The sequence below is a fragment of the Vombatus ursinus genome, unplaced genomic scaffold (assembly GCF_900497805.2).
Source record: "Vombatus ursinus unplaced genomic scaffold, bare-nosed wombat genome assembly UNPS02014818.1, whole genome shotgun sequence".
Lineage (NCBI taxonomy): Eukaryota > Metazoa > Chordata > Mammalia > Diprotodontia > Vombatidae > Vombatus > Vombatus ursinus.
The window spans coordinates 9,691,260-9,710,814 of NW_020954596.1; the positions used below are offsets into that span (position 1 = coordinate 9,691,260).

Genomic DNA, 19,555 nt, shown 5'->3' on the forward strand with positions numbered 1-19,555 from the left:
AATAAATAAGTTTTTAAAAAATTCATCTGAGCAAAATCTATAATTAAACAATGATATAAAGAACTTCCAGGAAGATAAACTCAAGCTCACTACTATTTTGTCATGCATTTTTATACCTTCCAGAAGAATTCAATCAAAGAAAAACAGATGTTATAACCTACGGGTCATCGTGGATGGTTGCAACACTCACATTCTGTGATTCTGCGACTGAAAAATCCACTTGTTCCTACTTCCCAGATGAACCCCAGTGTAACCATCTAAGCCATGGGAACCTATGACCTCGAGGTCCTCAAGGGTGGCCCTTTGACTGCGTCCAAACTTCACTGAACAAATCCCCTTAATAAAAGGATTTGTTCTGTAAAACTTGTACACTCAGTCAAAACGCCTCACCCAAGGATCTAGAAGGCCACACGTGGCCTTGAGGCAGCAGGTTTCCTACCCCTGAGCTAAGCCCCTAGGGAACACAAGTGAGTGGTACAGGGGAAAGAGCATCAGCTCTTGAGACAGACGACCCAGGTCCAAATCCCACCTCCAATACTTACTGTGTGACTTTTGGGCAAGTAATTTAACCTCTATGAGCCTCAGTTTCCTCCTCTGTAAAGAGAAAGAGTTGGACTAGAGAACCTCTGAGGAGCCTTTCAGTTCTATGATCCTAGGATTGCACTCACTTGCAGCTCTCTGGGATGGCCACACTCTGGAATGTGCTCTGTAAGGAGGACTTTGATAGGCTTCATTATTTCAGGAAGAGATGGTAGTGTACTGTACATAGCTAAACACCGTTTAATCAGATTTAAACATACAGATACACATGATAATCTGCAAGAGAATCATACATTCAGGTTTAACAATTTTGACAAACTTAGTTTAACTATCTTAGAGAAATTGGTGACACAAGTGAGAAATGAACTTTAGTGACAATCTCGAAAATAGTCGTTATAACTAAAGAAAGCCCAGCTAATTCTAGTGAGTCATATTAAAATTTCTATGCCTTTTACATGGAATCAGCAGCAGCCTATCAAACAGATGGAATCAATACTGAGACATGCACTACTACGCAGGCATGCCTAGAAGTTAAGAATAGACAGCATCTGGAAAATTATACATACGCTCCTGATTAAGAAGGAAAAGATTCGGGAAAACACAACCTGAAAAATGTAACTAGTTTCACTTCATAGTCAAATAGATGTGCTTCAGGTCTAAACCAAGTATCTTAGGGAGGAAGTCTCTTTTTTTGGAGAAATAAGTGATACCATTCCTGAGAAACTTAGGAAGGGTTTAAAATATCACAGAGAGAGGGAGAGAGAGAGAGAGAGAGAGAGAGAGAGAAAGATAGAAAGACAGAGAGAGAGTGTGTGTGTGTGTCTGTGTGTGTGTGTGGATTAGCAGCAGGGCCATTATGGCAAATTAGTTAAAATCAACAAGGTTCATCACAGCAACCTTGCCAACAGCCTCTGCTGATATATCTGCTGGCTTTTCCCACACTCAGTGATGCCTTTGAGGGCAGCAGGCTGGAAGAGACACTGTATTAAGGTCCTGTGGGCACATGTCCATTTTCAGTCAAGCCAATATTTGCTCATAGCTGGTTATCTTTGAGGCTAAGCCTGGGGTCCCAAATCATGCTAGGAGTTAGAGCCAAATAAACGTCTGCACTACAAGAGGTGAAGAGGGAGCCAGATACCCCGAGCACCACAGGAACCTGAGGAAGGGGGACAATGCCCTGGACTTGTAGTTGGAGAGCCCAAGGGATGTGCACCACCACTCATTAGCTATATGACGAGGGGCAAATCACTTAACTTTTCTGGGCCTCAGTTTCCTAATCTGTAAAATGGAAAAAGTAATACTTGAGTTACCTTCCTTTTCCATCAGAAGCTCTGCTTAGTTTTCATTCCGAGCTTTTCAGCTTCCTTTTGCGTGCTATCTTCCCCATTAGACTGCAAACTCCTTGAGGGCAGGGACTGCCTTTTTTTGGGGGGGGGGGGTCTTATTTGTATCCCCAGCCCTAGCACAGTGCCTGGCACTAGGTAGGTGCTTAATTAATGTTTACTGACTTGAAGTGAACTACTTCCCCCAGAGCATTGTTGTAAAGACAGTACTTTGTGAATACAAAGTGCTTTCAAAATAGGAAGTGTTATCACTATCTAGAAAATTTTGAACAAAACAGAGATATTGACTCCAGCTCACAACTCTAGCCTTGGCTTTGCAGCTAGTTCCCTGCATCTCCCTCCCCTTTCCAAGTCCACAAAGTGTTTTCAGACTGTTCCACATACCTGATGTGATTTGTTTCTGTTTTACTGCTGTCCTTTAGGCCGTTCACTTTACTCAGGGGGAGGCCCTTCTTGGGCCAAGTGTCCATATCTTCCTTATCAGAAACAAAGAGCAATTCTGAATTCCTTCCTAGAGGTTTGAAAGGATGCACCAGGGTATAACCTAAGTATCAAGGTGAAACAGTGACACAAAGAAGAACTGTGTGAACATCACTGGATATAAAAGGTCAAACCAAAGAGTCTGAACCCTAAGTTCTAAGTATAGGACACATGGTAATTTCAAAGGAACACAACTAGGGGTCATGAGGGATCACGCAGCCCCTCTGGAAAGACGAAGTCCTCGTGAAATAAAAACACCAGATGCACCAGAGACTCCAACCCTACAATGTTTTTCAGAAACAAAAGGTCTACAGGCTGAGGGCACATGGGCACACACAAGAGAGGGGCTACTGGGATAGCTGTTGGGAGGCTGAAAGAATAGGGGGATTAAGAGCTGTTACTAGAATAGAGTATCTGACTCTCCTAGCCTCTTGCCTTGTTTCTTTGCACTGGATAAAACAGAGGCAAGCAATGTGAGATAATGGGAATGGCCTGGACTCAGCCACATGATTCACAGTATTTAGAGAAGGGATCTTAGAGACCATTCAGTACAACTGCTCTTTTGAGAAACAATTTGATTAAGTCAGAAGACAACAGGTTCAAAAGCAGGCAGATGATTCTGAGCTATGTGATTTAAGCTCTGAACTTCAGTATTGTAGCCTCATCTGTAAGACACATAATAATATTATCTATTTCACTGAGTTTTTGTGAGGAGTGTACTAAAAACAGATTAGCAGGGAAAATGGTAGAACTAGAGGAGCCCCAACAACTCAATAAAGCTTTAAAGTACCCCAGTTAAAAAAGAAATGAGAATGATATGAAGACTCCCCCAACCTAGCTGAGGTATACAGAAGACAGCTGGAATCCTGCAAAAATCCATAAGTGGACAAGCCAGGGTAGGTGGCAAGTGCAGTACAAAGCAATCCCAAAGCATTTGGAGAATGGTCTTTTCCTGTAGCCCAGAAAAGGATGGTCCCAAGCTCAGAGACATGAGAAGAGCAATGAGAGGCAGAGATCAGCCTGGGGGTAGTCCCAGAATCCATGGCAAGAGTTGAACCCCGAAGGAAGAGAAAGGGAGAAAAGAGCCTTGTGGAATTCAGGAAGGGGTACAGTCCTGAGTGCAAGCCCCATGGCAATAACAGAAGGGACCTGAAAAGAGGCCAGTGTGGAGATATCCTGGGAGTTTCCACAACAATAGGAGAAAAAGGTCTTGGAGACATCCAGGCAATCCCAGACCAATTCAGCATTCAGGCAACCTTGCACCGAATCACAGAAGGAGACGAAGCCAAACAGTTCCTAACTTAAGACCCGAGCACAGGTTCCTTTCTCCCCTGTCCCACCCCCAATCTAGACACTGAGGTGGCTGAGATAAGCAAGCCAAGGAAAACACTAAATACTATGAGTAAATTCCTTGGACTGAGAGGTGCATAGGGGCCGAGGAAGAAAGCAACTCCACAAGCCCAAGTAAAGCCTTGAAGAGAAAAATAAAAAGTGTACTGGATGTAATGCTTACAAGAGTACCTGTAAGAGATGAAACAAGAGACTGAAAACCGAACAGCTAAAGATGACATTAGCTAAGCTAATGTCAAAGAGAATTGCCATCTCAGAACAGACTGTTAGAAACCTTATCCAAGAACTGAATTCTCTGAACTGATTGAACAATGAACTGAACATTTAACTATAAAAAAGGACTGAATGTTAAAAGAAAAAGTATATACAGAAATGCAAGAATTATTTAAAAAAAAAACTAGCCTAGAAAACAGGTCAAGGAGAGAAAAATCTAAGAATTTGGATTATTTGAAAATCATGACCAAAAAATGCCAGGATATCATATTTTAAGAAATTATAAATAAAAACTGCCCAGAACTCTTAGAACTGGAAGGCAAAATGAAAACAGAAAGTTAAAAAAAAAATACTACAAGTAGCCAAAACTAAAGAGTTCAAGTGCCAAGGAACCATGGTCAGGATCACATCAGTTTTGATAATCGCTATTATACAGGAAGGAGAATTCGGAAGCTGATATTACAAAAGATAAATGTAGAGCCAAGTATCATGTGTCTGGTAAAACCAAACAGAATCTTACAGGGGGAAAAAATGGACTTTTAATTAAATAGAGGATTTCCAAGCATTCCTCATGAAAAAGACAGAACTGAGAGCCAAGAGACACACAGAAAGATATACACACATTTGTTCAATTCAAAAAGAATACGATGAATTGTTTACATACTTATAGGATACTAAAAAACTTTTCAGTCTTCTCAAAACTGAAATATTTTTAAGGGTCCTAGACAAAAGAAAAAATGAGAGATCCTGTGGCTGGTTTTATTCTGTTTAGATGATCTTAGCAGAAGGTAGAAATGAAGGGGAGGGGCACTACCCTAGTCAAGAAAGGAGGGGAAAGTAGATGAAATTACTATCAAGCAAAATTATGAAGAACTGGTGGGTCAAAATACAAATTATGGAAAAAAATGAAAATCTCATCAAAGAAATTCTAGCTATAGAAGAAAAAGAAATTGATGGAACTAATCACTGGAAAAGAGGAAACAAAATTATCCCTTTTTGCAGATGGATGAGATGATTTGCTTAGAAGATCCTAAAGAGTTAACTAAAAAAATTAATAACTTCAGTAGTTTCAAGATATAAAATAAAATAAATCTCTGCAAATGATAGGCATTCATGAATATTACTTACAAATTCCAACAGGAAGAGCTAGAAAGAAAAACTCCCTTCCAAATAAGGATAGAAGCTATAAAATATTTGGGAGTATATCTACCAAGATACATCCAAGAACTATATGAATCAAATTATAAAACACTATTTGCAAAAATAAAGACAGAACTAAATAAAAGGAGAACCATCATGGGCTGGTTAAGTCAATATAATGAAAATTACAATAGTATCTAAATTAATTTATTTATTCAGTGCCATACCCAGCTACCAAAGGATTTTTTTTATAAAGCTAGAAAAATAATAAAGAAATTCATGTTAAGGACCAAAAGGATAAGAATCTCAAGTGTAATAATGAAAAAAAAGTGGAATGGCAGGTGGCCTAACAGTACCAGATCTCCAACTATACTACAAAGTAGTAATCATTAAGATAAATTGGTGCTGTTTTAAAAATAGTTCAACTAGTGGAACAGATTAGGTACACAATATACAGAAGCAAAGAACATGCATGGTAAGAGTATTCAATAAACACAAAGACCTCAGCTAGAGGGTATTTGCCAAAAACTGCAAAGAAGTTTGGCAGAACTTAGGTATAGACCAACATCTCACACTGAATGCCAAACGAATATGTGATGTGGACATAAAAAGTGATGTCACAAGCAAATGAGAGAAGCAAGGAAGAAATTTCCTTTCAGATCTATGAGAGGGGAAGAGTTCATGACCAAAGAAGTGAAAGAAGATCACAGAAGGTAAAATAGACAATTCTGATTATATAAAATTGAAAAGTTTTTACACAAACAAATCTAATGAGTTAAAATTAGAAGGGAAACCGTTAACTGGGAAAACTCTTTGCAGCAAGTTTCTCCAAAAAGTTTCATTTTCAAGATAATGTATCTATACAGCCAGTTCAAATGTATAAGACTAAGAGCCATTCCCCTATTAAATAAATTGCAGAAGGAAGGAAATAAGCATTGTACCTACTATGTGACAGGCAATGTGCTAAGCACTTTCCAAATACTATCTCATTCAATCCCACAAAAACCCTGCAAGTTAGGTACTATTACTATCGCCATTTTATAGTTGAAGAAACTGAGACAAACAGAGGTTAAGTGACTTGCCCAGGGTCACAAAGCTAGTAAGTACCTGAAACCAGATTTGAACATGGGTCTTCCTGACTTCATGACTCATGAGAGACGCTTTAATTTGCATTTCTACAATTATTAGAGATTTGGAATTTTTTTTTTCATGTTGTTGATAGCTTGGATTTCTTCATTTGATAATTGCCTGTTCATGTCTTTTGAGACAGGTAGGTGGCAAATTAAAGCAATTCTGAGGTTCTACCTCCCACCCATCAAAGATGGCAAAGATGAACAAAGAGGAAAATGACTAATATTGGTCAGGCTGTGGAAAAACAGGCACCTAATGCACTGTTTCTAGAGCTGTTAATTGGTGCAGTCATTCTTGGAAAGCAATTAGGGATTAAGGCCCAAAATTACAAAACTATTCATACTCTTTGACTCAGCTATACCATGACTATGTCTATACCCCAAAGATATCAAAGAAAGAGGAAAATGACCCATATAAACCAGGGGTGGGGAACCAATGGCCTCAAAGCCACATGTGGCCTTCTAGGTCCGTGGGTGTGGCCTTCTGAGTCCAAGTTTTAAAGAACAAATCCTTTTATTAAGGGGACCTGTTCTGGGAAGTTTGGATTTGGTCAAAGGGTCGAACTTGAGGACCTACAAGGCCACATGTGGCCTTGAGGCCACAGACTCCCCACCTCAGATATAAACAAACATTTTTGTAGGCAACTTTTTGTGGTGGCAAAGAACTAGAAACTTAGGGGGCGCTCTACCTACTGGGGAATGGCTAAATATATTATAGTATATGAATGTAATACAATATTATTGTAAAATAATGAAATGTATAATTTCAGAGGAAACTGGGGAGATTTCTGCGAACTGATGCAGAGTAAAGTGAACAGAAGTAGAAAAACAATCTATACAGTCACAACATTAAAAAGAAAAACAATTCTAAAAGATTTTAGAACTCTGGTCACTGTAATGAAGATGAAACATGCCAACCACCTCCTGTCAGAGAGGAGAAGGACTTAAAATGCAGAATGAGACATATATTTTTGGACACTGACAACGTGGAAATTTGTTCTGCTGGACCATGCATATTTGTTATGAGGGTTTTCTTTTTCTTTTTCATTGTTCAACTGAAGTGTGTGGGGAGAGAATAAATGCTTATAAAAATATATTAAAATCTTTAAAAAAGTTTTTTTTAGTTCTAAAAAGGAACTAATTTAGTTCATCTAGTCTAATCTCATTATTTTACAGATAAAATAACTGAAGCCAGGGAGAAAAGAGATGTGCTCTAAAACACACAGCTAGGTAAAGCCAGCTACAAAACCCATGGTTCTTGACTTCACATCTAGTGTTCTTTCCAAAACATTTTAATAAAACGGGAAAATGAGAATGGGGGAATGGTCCAAGTTTCACCTGGGGAAATGGAAGCCCACTATGTTGACACTGGAAAGAACCTCTGAGTCCCTTTATTAGAAATAAGACACTCTCACTTGTTGTGATGGCTGCAGAAATTGTATAAAATCAAAGTATAATTTAGAAAAGAAAACTGAAATGCCAACCTAGAAATTTCAAAATAATAACTTTAGTTTTTAACCTAATGAGGATTCAGAATTTTACTTATTGCCTCAAAGAAACTTACCTGAAGTACCTTTGTTGGGAGTTGCTATGTGAAGCACCCCAGCAAGGAAGTTAATAAGTTCAGGTACAAACCTCTGGGACAGAGATACATATTCCAGGAATAAGCAGCACACAAACAGTCCTTTAACAACGTCTTGGAGCGAGGTGACAGGACACTAATAAAAGAGTATATTAAAAAGGTTTGAGTCACTATTTTAGATCTAGAAACTGTCAGCAGTTTGATTAACTTATATACTCAGTGTACAGGTCATTTATGAACCACCTTTGTAAAATTACACCTTCAATTTATACCTTCAGATCCTCAGTACACATTAACTGCCATTAGAGTACTTAAGTTTACAATGAAAAACATAAGACTTGTTTTAACTACTAAAGCCAACAGAGGGAAGCAAAAAAACCAAGATAACCCAGTTATTACCAACTTGAAATGACTCTTTTTGAAGATTACCCTTTGTCCTGGCCTTTAATCTCCAGCTGCTAAATTTATCTTTTCTAACTTGCGTCACAGCACTGTTTGGAATACAGAGTTTCAAGAACTGAGCCTGAAAGCATTTATTATCCTGATGTCAGTTACATGACCTAATATAATGGCTGTGGTCTCTTCAGGTTTTCAAAGGCTATCTCCTCTTACAGGTGACCGCCCATAGCAGGCAGGCAGGATTCTTAACAGTTAATGGTGATGAGGACTGGGCAGTAAAGCCTTGTTTATCAGAATATGAACTATGATGCTTTGACCAGCTTGGGCTGCCTTTTTAAAAAAATGATATATGGCAAAAGTCCTAGATAAAAGTTAAACATTTCGTGACATACCTTAGTGAGGATCTGACTCATACACACCAGTGCAGGAGTTACTACTGGATGCCAGAAGTCCGAAGTTGGAAATAATATTCCAGTAATTTTCAAATAAATGAGCTGAAAAAGTTTATTATTAACAAAAGATTAGAAAAGTAGCAGAATAGTTTTTAAAAAGGACTCAGAATTGGAAATGCTGATTATGAATATATAGAAAAAACGCACAAAGCTGGCTAACATACACCTATAGGTCTAGTGTGAATTCCTCCAAAGGTTTTATAATACATTTAGATACACTATTTGTTAACTCACAAAAACATAGGGGTCCAGTTACTAAGTGTTCCTTTGCCTTTACCCCCACCCCTCCTGGCCCCTTCCAGATGGCCAATTATTTTAAAAGATGCAACTATTAATCTGGAAGATTCATAACCAAGGAAATTACTGACTAATTCTTATGTGGGGGTGGGGTGTAAAACCGGAAGGGCCAAAGCTGACATAGGACTAGTTAACTGTTCCATTGGATTAAATGGACTTGGAGTCACAAAACTGAGCTTTAGTTTCCTCCTCCTTAAAATGAGGCTAATAATACTTCCATTTTTTTTTGTTTGTTTTTTTATGAGGCAATGGGGTTAAGTGACTTGCCCAGGGTCACGCAGCTAGTGTTATGTGTCTGAGGCCGGACTGGAACTCAGGTCCTCCTGACTCCAAGGCCAGTGCTCTATCCACTGCGCCACCTAGACGCCCCTGCTAATAATACCTCTGCTGCCTCCCTCACAGGGCTGTTGAAAGGAAAGGGCTACAGAAATCTGATAAGTTTAGCAGAGATGTTGGTAGACTACTTAAAAATTCTTTTTGTCTTTTCCAGGGACAGTCTACCTATCATTAGCATTGTTAGAGATACTAACAACATTCAATGGAAAGAGAAGTCTCTTTTTTCCCTGCTTTAATACGGCAGAGAATATATTTCTGATAAGAGCAGCAACAACCTGGTGGCCAGGATGGCATGTCCTAGCTGATGGATGCTGCTGCTGACACACTGAGGTCTCTTGTAGACTACTAGGCACTTCCCCTTTTCCATCTCTTGCAATGACATTGCCATGGCCTATAGATCACATTTTTTAAAATTCCAGAATTGCATATTATATTACACAGTTACGAGAGCAGTCAAAAGGTACTCCTGAATACCCCAAATTAGACTTGCTCTGTTTAGCCTAAAAGAACAGAACTAGGATCAAAAGATAACATTATAGGGAAACTGATACTGGCTCAAGCTATGGAAAAACTTCTTAACAACTGGGGGTTGTGTCATCCCTGCCCTGGAAGTGTTCAGGGCCAGCTGGATAGTCACATTCTGGTGAGGATGTAGGTAGGATTATATGGGCATTACGTGGGTAACAGCTGGACTACCTGACCACTGAATTACCTTCCAGTTCTCCAATTCTTTAATTCTCTCTACCTAGGGGCTAGATCTGCAGAAGGACATTTCCACTCCCCTCCTTTTCTTCTAACACATTTTTTGTATATACTTTTGTATATACTTTTAAAAAGAATCTGGAAGTAGGATGATTTCCACCTTTACTTAGGATTGAGGTAAGGAGAATTGTTATTGATCATTGTCACCTTTTAGTAAAGGCTAGGCTTAACAATTTATCCCAAATAACCGGTTCTTGAGGAGCACAGATAGCATCTTCACAGGCTTGTGATTAGTAAATCAGATACTTAAAGAGCCTGATAAACAGGCTCAGACTCCTAAAAGGAATAAAAATGCCTCCACTCCTATTGTAACCTTAACATTCTTCTTCTGGCTCTCTACATGTTTTTAGTAAGTCTCTATTCACTAAGTACCTCTAGTGTTTGGTCTTCCCTGAGCAGAATGGCCTCATGGAACAAGGCCTGGAACTGGGCTACATCCTGACAGGGGCTACATCCTGCCAAGCTACTTCTTAGATGGATGACCTAGGGCAAGTTCTTGTCAAGTTACCTCCTCTATAAAAAGAAGGAAAATCCAACTAGGTGACTTCTAAAGTCCTTATATTCTGTGATTCTATAACCAAATGCTTGGACAATGGCTTAATTTTAAATAAATCTAGTTTATTCTCCTCAAGATTAGTGGGGCTTAGGGTACGTGATGATTTTAATATTTATGATATTCTAGTATGCTGTTTTCCTAAGACAATTTATACACACACACACACACACACACACACACACACGGTTATTTGGTTTCAAGTACAAACAAACTGTAAAACCTAATTCTGACCTTGGCTTTGTAGTACTCCAAGAAATATCATGAAATCCTTAAAAAAAATAAAACAAAACTCCACCATAATTTATATTTTATTTAACTTACAAAATAAATACATGCTGTACAACATACTGAAATATTGAGGGGCAGGATAGGGGTACTGTAAAATTATGTCAAAGATAAGGCTTCAACCCCCAAGAAAGTAGGGAACCACAGGATTAGAATGACCTCGTAACAGTATAGGAAGTGATCAACATGATCAATAATTGCTAACTGGTCTGACCTACCTAACAAAAGTATGTGTTATCCCCCTCCAACTTGTCAGGGAATAAGCTAGTACGAATATGCATTAGAGTGGCCATTAAACACAAGGGCTTTTTATCCATAAAAGCTATGTGAAAGTCTAAGGTACACTGTACACAACTATATCAAGAGGATAGTCATTAACAGTGGTTCAGATATTCCTGATAGTGCTATTATTGAGAAAAAGAGACCAATAAATGTTTTTGACATTAGTAAAAATAAGTTAATTTGGGCTTAAGGGAGATAAGGTGGTCTCAAAGGAAAAACACAACTTGGAGTGAGACAATTTGGGAGTTTTGAGTGCAGGCATCAACAACACTAAGTAACAAGTCTCTCTAAACCTCCTTAGTAACATGGGGATATTAATGCATGCTGCCTAACTTCTCCTCCTACTTATTACCCTACTCTGATGCCCTGTCAGAGTGTGGCGGTGACCTTGGAGGAGAATATCCTAAGCTGGCTTGGGTCAGAGAATAGGCCTGGTGGAAGACGTGGCCATGATGATGGCCAGATCCCCCACAGCTGCTGGAGGAAAGCACTTGACAAACCTTTATTTTGGTCAGGGTCTTGGATTCCACTAGTATGGAGAACTCCCTGATGGTGCTACAGAATTAAGTGATCATTATCATAATGAGTTGTTTTAATTTTATTTGGCATCAAAATTAAAAGAAGGTCCTGCTGATTTTGAATCAAATTGAAGCTTCTTTTTTATTAAAAACATTTTAGTTAATTGTTTGTACATGAAAAAGTCTCCCAGGTCTTATTCTACTCCATTTTTTCAGATTATTCATGAAGCCCTGGGGACTACACAAACCTTAGAAGTGATGCTGTATTGCATTCTAATAATAAGCCTTTTTGTGAAATGTAAAATAGAACTTAATGTCTAAGCTGTTGTACATTATGGAAAAAGTAACCAATTTGTACTCAACAGAACATGTTACTTACCACATCCAATCCCGGAAATGCTGCACGGCCTTTGATTTCAATCATTTCTTCCATCTCATGCACAACGTCTCTGAGGACAAATTTAACAGAGCTGCTTGCAAATTCAGGAAACATCTGGCAAAGACTGTACAACTGCCTGTTAACCAGAAACACAAGTCATCATTCAACTACACCAGATAGTAAAACCAAGAGAGGAAAAAAAATAACCCAACCAAAAAACCACCTCATTGCGACACCAACATAAAGCTACCTGCAAGTTCTCATCGACTGGATTCAACACTGGACTCTTGTTAATAGTTAGAACTGGAAGATCTTGGCCAAAATCACTTATTTCATATTCTGCTAGGTTTCTGAGTGATCAAGACCATAGCTTCGCCTAGTAGACCTGTGTTCTAGTTTAGACTTGGCCACTAATTTCACTATATGACTTGTGGGCAAATTATTTTCCCTCTCTGGGCAGTGGCTTCTTCCTTTATAAAATAAAAAGGTTGGATCGGATGCTCCCTAAGGTCCTTTTCTTGGTCTAACAGACTTTAAATATTTAAGGGGCACAGACAGCCTGTTACCTCTATGGCCACACAAACCCCTAGTCCAGGAGTGGGAAACCTGTGGTCTTGAGGCCACATGTGGTCTTCTAGGTCCTTGGGTGTGGCCTTTTGACTGAGTTCAAGTTTTACAGAACAAATCTTTTTATTAAAGTGATCTGTTGTATGAAGTTTGGATTCAGTCAAAGGGCTGCACTTGGAGAACCTAGAGGGCCATGCCTGCCGTAGTCCTTTTATAATATCCTGGATGCATTTTTGATGGTTCTAAAGATGACAAAAATTCTCAGAGTCTACCTTAATCAATGTAATACCATGTTTTACTTACACAACTAACTTGTCAATAGTTTTCAGATCTGGTGGAGCCTTAGCAGCCAAATCCCCAATGTACTCCAAGAGGAAGCCAAACAATTTCTGTAAGGACATCAACAAGAAAATGATATATTGATTAGTATTAAAAGGAAAATAATTCTCATCCAGTTTAAATACTATCAGTACCCAGGATTTCTACCTAAAAATATGTGGAGAGACATCAAGGGACTAGATCATTTGCAATTTCAAGGCTCACTGATTAAACTAACAGCAGTATATTTAGGGAAATCAAAATCCTCAGAGGGAAAGTGACCTGACCAATGTCATACATCCCATGTTTCCTCCCTCCTGGGAGTAGTTGCTGGAATGTATTAAAATAATGGAAGAGGGAATATAAGAAGAGTTGCAGGCAGGATGGAATGTGTAGTAAAAGAACTGAGGACCACCAAGGATGGGAAGAAAAGCCAGACTAGACCGTCGCCTGTCAACAATACCTTCTCTTCCCTCCTCCCCATTGCATCTCTGTTGCTCTCTTTCCCCTTTCTCTTCTTTACTCTTCCCTTACCATCACCACACCACAGAATATAATCAGTATCCTAGAGACAGATGTCATCTAGTCTAACCACCCCATTTTACAGAGCTGACAGATGAGGTCAGAGAGGGGAAGGGCTTGCTCAAGGTTGCAGAGCTAACTGGTAGCAGAGATACAGCTCTGGCAGCCTGGGGCCCTGCCTGGGACACTTTCTACTGCTTTGATCGAATTCTCCCCTTCAGCCTACTCAACAGACGGTACTGAAAGCAAGGCTTAAACAACAAAACGGTCACCAAGTATTAATCAAGCACCCTGGCCTCACACTAGGTCAGCTCCTGGTAGGCAAGATAACAGAAATACAGATACACAGATATAAAGAATGAACATTAGACAAAGGCTCTACCCTTCAGAAACTAATAATCTAAGAAGATAAGACCAACAGAAATAAAACAATTTTGAACGATGCAAGACAGCATGCATAAGTATTAATTTTTGTGGTACAGACCAAGTGCTATAGGAATCTGCAGAAGGAGATTGAGGGAGACTTGTCCATAAGTCATAACTGGCTGCTTTAGGTTTTTGCTGCTGGAGGATTTTTCTTGTCTGGCCTTAGATGCTGCTGATCACTAAAGTGAAAACTCTTTTTGGTAAGTCACATCTTTGATGACATCTATTTCAGTCTGGATTCTGTCATGGAATGAGCATTTTAATGCTGGGCAAGGTGTCATCTTCAGTTTTCTCCTCTACAGGATGGAGATAATGATGATACCACCTGTGCTAATTCACAGAGCAGTCACTGAAGACATAAATGACAAAACTAATGTGAAAGCAGTTTGGAAAAAAAAACAAAACGCTGGACTACATCTGTCTCTCTAACAAGTCCCATACTTTCCTATCTCTCTGTCTTTGCTCATGCTATCCATCCACTGGAAAGGTTCTTTCCCTGTACAATGCCTGCCAAAACCCTGCTCTTCCTTTAAGGCCCACCTCAGATGCTGCCTAACCCAATTCTCCCCAGCCCCAAAATGGAGGTGATTTCCTTTTTTTCTTCTGAACCACCATGTCTCTTATTTGTATGTATCTGGTGTCACTAACCATACTCTGTCTTTTATAAGTGTTCTTGTACTTTTCTTATCCCCACTGTACTGTAATTAATTCAAGGGCAGGAACTGTACCTGTACATTGCCTGCAGCATTTAGCTCCGTGTCCTACACACAATGAATGCACATTTTATAGTTGGTTGCCATGAGGGGTTAGAGTAGAACATGGACTATGACATAATAATAACAAAATGAGACATTTACATGGTGGTTTAACATTTATAATGTGAGGACTTGAACCTCATGACAACCCTGAGATGTAGGGACAACAGGTATGATTATCTCCATTTGACAAGAGAAAACAAACAAACAAACAAAAAAAAAAAAAAACCCAAGGCTAAGAGGCTGAGTGATTTGCCTCGGGCATGGAGTTGAGAACTGAACCTAGCTCTCATTAGAATCTAAGTCCAGCAGAGTCAAAGTGGTGACAGTGAGGACCAAGTGATGGGTTCAATCTGTATAGGTCCCAGTTCATAGAATTGTAGATTAGAATTCAAAGGGACCACATCATTTAGCAAAAAAGGAAACTGAGGCCCAACAAAGTTAAGTGACTTACCCAAGGTCACCTAGGTTAATAAGTTATAGAACCAAGTACTTGAACCAAGGTCCTCTAACTCCAAATCCATTGATCTCTATCATTCTGAGTTAATTTTAAGTGAAATTCTGAAGTTCATGAGCTGGTTAGATCAGCATGGCTGAAGCAGAGGGTATACTGTGAGAAAGAGTGAGAGGAAAACTGGATAGGGCCAGACTGCAGAGGATCCTAAAAACTGGGCTGAGAAATTTGGATTTGATCTGATGATAATGAAGGATCCTGAGCAAGAGCTAACATGCTAGAAGCAATTTAGAAATGCAACAGTGCATGTGCTACATTGGAGAGAGAGTCCAGACACCAGAAGACCATTTAATAACTCAGAAATAAGGGCTGTGGAACTTGAAAGGACAGAAACAGGACAAGTGTGAGAAACAATTAGGAGGGAGAATAAACAGGACCTTGGTGATTAACTTGATACAGAAGAAGAAAGAGAGTGACTTGCTTGGGCTCTCCCACAAACCCCTCCAAATACCTATAAAAAATGGCTAAACAAATTCTAGAGCAGCAGAACCCACAAAAAGACAGAGTGAAACAAATTTCCAGCCCAAGACAGCCTGGATGGCTGATTAAGGTATACTGCGCCGGGCGGGGAGAAGAGCGCAGTTTGGCATGGACGCACAGGCTGCAGCAAGCCTGCAGCAGGTGTCAGAGGACTGAATTGCGGGCAGTTGTGGCGGTTTCCAGACTTCTCAACTCATGAACGCCAAAGAGAACCTGGAAGGTCAGTGGGAAAAGTCTGTGACTGCGGTGAGAGAGAAGCTAGGTCTCAGCTCTGGCGGCTGCCTCCTGAGCTTCCGGCCCACAGACTAAGGGGGAATCGAGTGGCTGATCGGAGGGGGATTGCAGGGATCTCTTTGCCAGTGCTGAGGCAGGAATCTCTTGTTTTGCCCGTGCTTGGATCTGGGTCACAGTTCTGAGGGGCGGTCCTGGGGCAGGGAGGAGTGCTGGTGTGGTGGAGCTTGTTGTGGCAGTGGAGAGGAAACACCTCGCCCCTTATCATAGCACCTTGGAAGAACTGAAAATTTACAGGTCCCTAGAAATATCTCTGAAAACAGCTGTACAAACCCCCGAAGCTTGGGACAGTACATTTTTCACACTGGAAGCAGACTCTTACCTTAACAAAGAGTTTAAAACTCAAGTAATTGGCTGGGATCATGAGTAAGCAGCGCAAAAAGAGTCAGACTATATTATCTTACTTTGGTGATGAAGGACATCAAAACATACAACCAGAAGAAGACAACGAAGCCAAAGCTCCTACATTCAAAGCCTCTGAGAAAAATATGAATCAGTCCCAGGCCTTGGAAGAGCTCAAAAGGGATTTTGAGAAGCAAGTAAGAGAAGTAGAGGAAAAACTGAGAGTGATGCAAGAAAATCATGAAAAACAAGTCAACAGCTTACTAAAGGAGACCCAAAAAAATACTGAAGAAAATAACACCTTAAAAAAATAGCTTAACCCAAATGACAAAAGAGGTCCAAAAAAGCCAATGAGAAGAATGCCCTAAAAAGCAAAATTGGCCAAATGGAAAAGGAAGTCCAAAAGATTACTGAAGAAAATACTTCCTCAAAAATTAGAATAGAGCAATTGGAAGCTAGTGACTTCGTGAGAAATCAAGACACTGTAAAACAAATCCAAAAGAATGAAAAATTAGAAAACAATGTGAAATATCTCATTGGAAAAACAACTAACTTGGAAAACAGATCCAGGAGAGAGAATTTAAAAATTATTGTTGGACTATCTGAAAGCCATGATCAAAAAAAGAGCCTAGACATCATCTTTCAAGAAATTATTAAGGAAAACTGCCCTGATATTTTAGAACCAGAGGGCAAAATAGAAATGGAAAGAATCCACCAATCTCCTCCTGAAAGAGATCGCCAAAGGAAAACTCCTAGGAATATTGTAGTAAAATTCCAGAGTTCCCAGGTCAAGGAGAAAATATTACAAGCAGTCATAAACAATTCAAGTATTGTAGAAACACAATCAGGATAACACAAGATTTAGCTGCTTCTACATTAAGGGACCGCAGGGCATGGAATATGATATTCCGGAGGGCAAAAGAGATAGGATTACAACCAAGAATCACCTCCCCAGCAAAACTGAGTATAATCCTTCAGGGCTAAAAATGGTCATTCAGTGAAATAGAGGACTTTCAAGAATTCTTGATGAAAAGACCAGAGCTGAATAGAAAATTTGACTTTCAAATACAAGACTCAAGTGGAACATGAAGAGGTAAATAAGAAAGAGAAATCATAAGAGACTTATTAAGGCTGAACTGTTTATATTCCTACATGGAAAGATGATATTTGTAACTCATGAGACCTTTGTCAGTATTAGGGTAGTTGGAGGGAAAAAATTATATGTATGTATATGTATAGATAGATAGATAGATAGATAGATAAATGGATAGAGAGAGGGCACAGGGTGAGTTGAAGATGAAGGCGTCATATCTGGAGAATAAAATTAAGGGGTGAGAGAGTTTTATACTAGGAGAAAGAGAAAGGGAGAGGTAGACGGGGTAAGTTATCTCACCAAAAAAACAGAAAAGAAAAGGCTCTTACAGTGGAGGGGAAACGGGGGAAGGTGAGAGGGAATGAGTGAATCTCATTCTCATAGGATTTGACTTAACGAGGGAATAAATACACACTCAACTGGGTACAGAAATCTGTTTTACCCTACAGGAAAATGGGGGACAAGAGAGCGGGGGGATAATAGAGAGGAGGGCAGACTGGGAAAGGGGATAATCAGAAGCAAATACTTCTGAGGAGAGACAGGGTCAAAAGAAAGAGTAAAATAAATGGGGGGGGCAGGATAGGATTAAGGGAAATAGAGTTAGTTTTTCACAGCACAACTACTATGGAAGTGTTTTGCATAACTGCACATGTATAACCCTATATGGAGTTGCTTGCCTTATCAATAAGGGTGGGTGGGGATGAAGGAAGGGAGAAAATTTGGAACCCAAAGTTTTAAAAACACATGTTTAAAAAAATGTTTTCACATGCAACTGGGAAATAAGAAATACAGAAAATGGGGTACAGAAATCTATCCTGCACTACAGGAAAATAGAAGGGGAAGGGGATAAGAGAGGGGGGGAGAGATAGAATGGAAGGCAGACTAGGGGAAGGGTTATTCAGAATGCATGCCATCTTGGGGTGGGGGGAGGGGCAAGATGAGGTGAAAATTTGGAACTCAAAATCTTATGAAAGTAAATGTTGAAAACTAAAAATAAATTTATTAACTAAAAAAAAAGAGTCAAAAATGAGTGGTGCTTGAGTAAACTGTAGAATCTGAGCCCATATGAGAATTAAAACACGATCAGCATGGACCCTAGCACTGGGTTGTCCATGAGCTAAGCACTTAACCAGTCTTTATTGACAATGATCCTGGCAGCGTGGAAATGTTTGCCTGCTCTGTGTTAGAGCACCACTCCAGACAACAGCAGTCTTATAAACAGACTTAAGCTAGGAACACAGCCCTTCAGAGTCCTCCAACTCCAAACACATAGACATACCTCTAATTTTGCTTTGTTTCCCACAGCAAGACTTGGATGGTTGCATTTCTGAATTCTCTCGATCACCACAAGCTGCTGTTCTGTTGATTTTCCTGAGAGTAAAGCCTTAAGTTCCTCATAGGAATCAGGAGCTATAAAAAAATAACCAAAAATGTTTCATAAACAGTATATCCAAAAAGCAAATGAAAACACTTTGCTCCTGAAGAATAATCATGCCCGTTACAGTGAAAATTTAATTTCCTTTAAAAACAGTGTGGTACAGTAGAGAACATACTGGCTCTGGAATTAAGAAACTTAGCTATTCAAATATGGCTTCTGATTCCTACTACCTGTGTGTATGACAACAAGAAGTCACTTACTCTTCCTGAGACTTGGTGTCCTCAACTATAAAATGAGGGGCTTAGACTTAGCATCTGAGGCCCTTTCTAGCTCTAGATTTGTGATTCTAAGAAGTTATTTCCTTTGGCAGATCCTAAATATAAAAGGATAAATATATTTAATGTTTGCTACTTGTTTATACTGAGGAAATCCTGAAGCCTATTTTAATTTCATATTGAATTTTATAGGCTCAAAAATCTTATCAAAGGAATGACTACCTAAAATCTCATTAAAGGAATAATCCCCAAATATTTTTCCATGGAAAATCATCTTAAAAGTTCAAAATGGAGGCTGAGCTAAAGTTCAGAAGATCACGGTATTGAGAAATGGAAGAGACTTTCGAGATTGCCTAATTCAAGTCCTTGATTTTACAGATGAGGACACAGAAGGCACCCGATACACAAAGGTGGCAGGAAGCAGAACAGATTCAGAACAAAGCTGTCCGATGATGCCCAATTCAGTTCTCTTTCCATCACACCATACCATCCCTGTGCCCGGAACCCCAATACTGACTCAGAGGATCAGTTTAGTTTAGAGTGGAATTGG

At 39.5% G+C, this 19,555-nt stretch overlaps 1 protein-coding gene across 1 annotated transcript in view; it reads right to left on the reverse strand.

The window, feature by feature from the left end:
• Positions 1-19,555, reverse strand: part of NOP14 (NOP14 nucleolar protein) — a 59,524-nt gene that overhangs the window by 8,160 nt on the left and 31,809 nt on the right. Inside the window, exons 9-15 of the mRNA XM_027836501.1 lie at positions 18,632-18,762; positions 12,915-13,000; positions 12,045-12,180; positions 8,570-8,671; positions 7,761-7,914; positions 2,268-2,427; positions 669-816 (exon numbers count right to left, since the gene is read on the reverse strand). Of these exons, the coding sequence (XP_027692302.1) occupies positions 669-816; positions 2,268-2,427; positions 7,761-7,914; positions 8,570-8,671; positions 12,045-12,180; positions 12,915-13,000; positions 18,632-18,762 (917 nt within the window). The remainder of the gene's footprint in view (positions 1-668; positions 817-2,267; positions 2,428-7,760; positions 7,915-8,569; positions 8,672-12,044; positions 12,181-12,914; positions 13,001-18,631; positions 18,763-19,555) is intronic.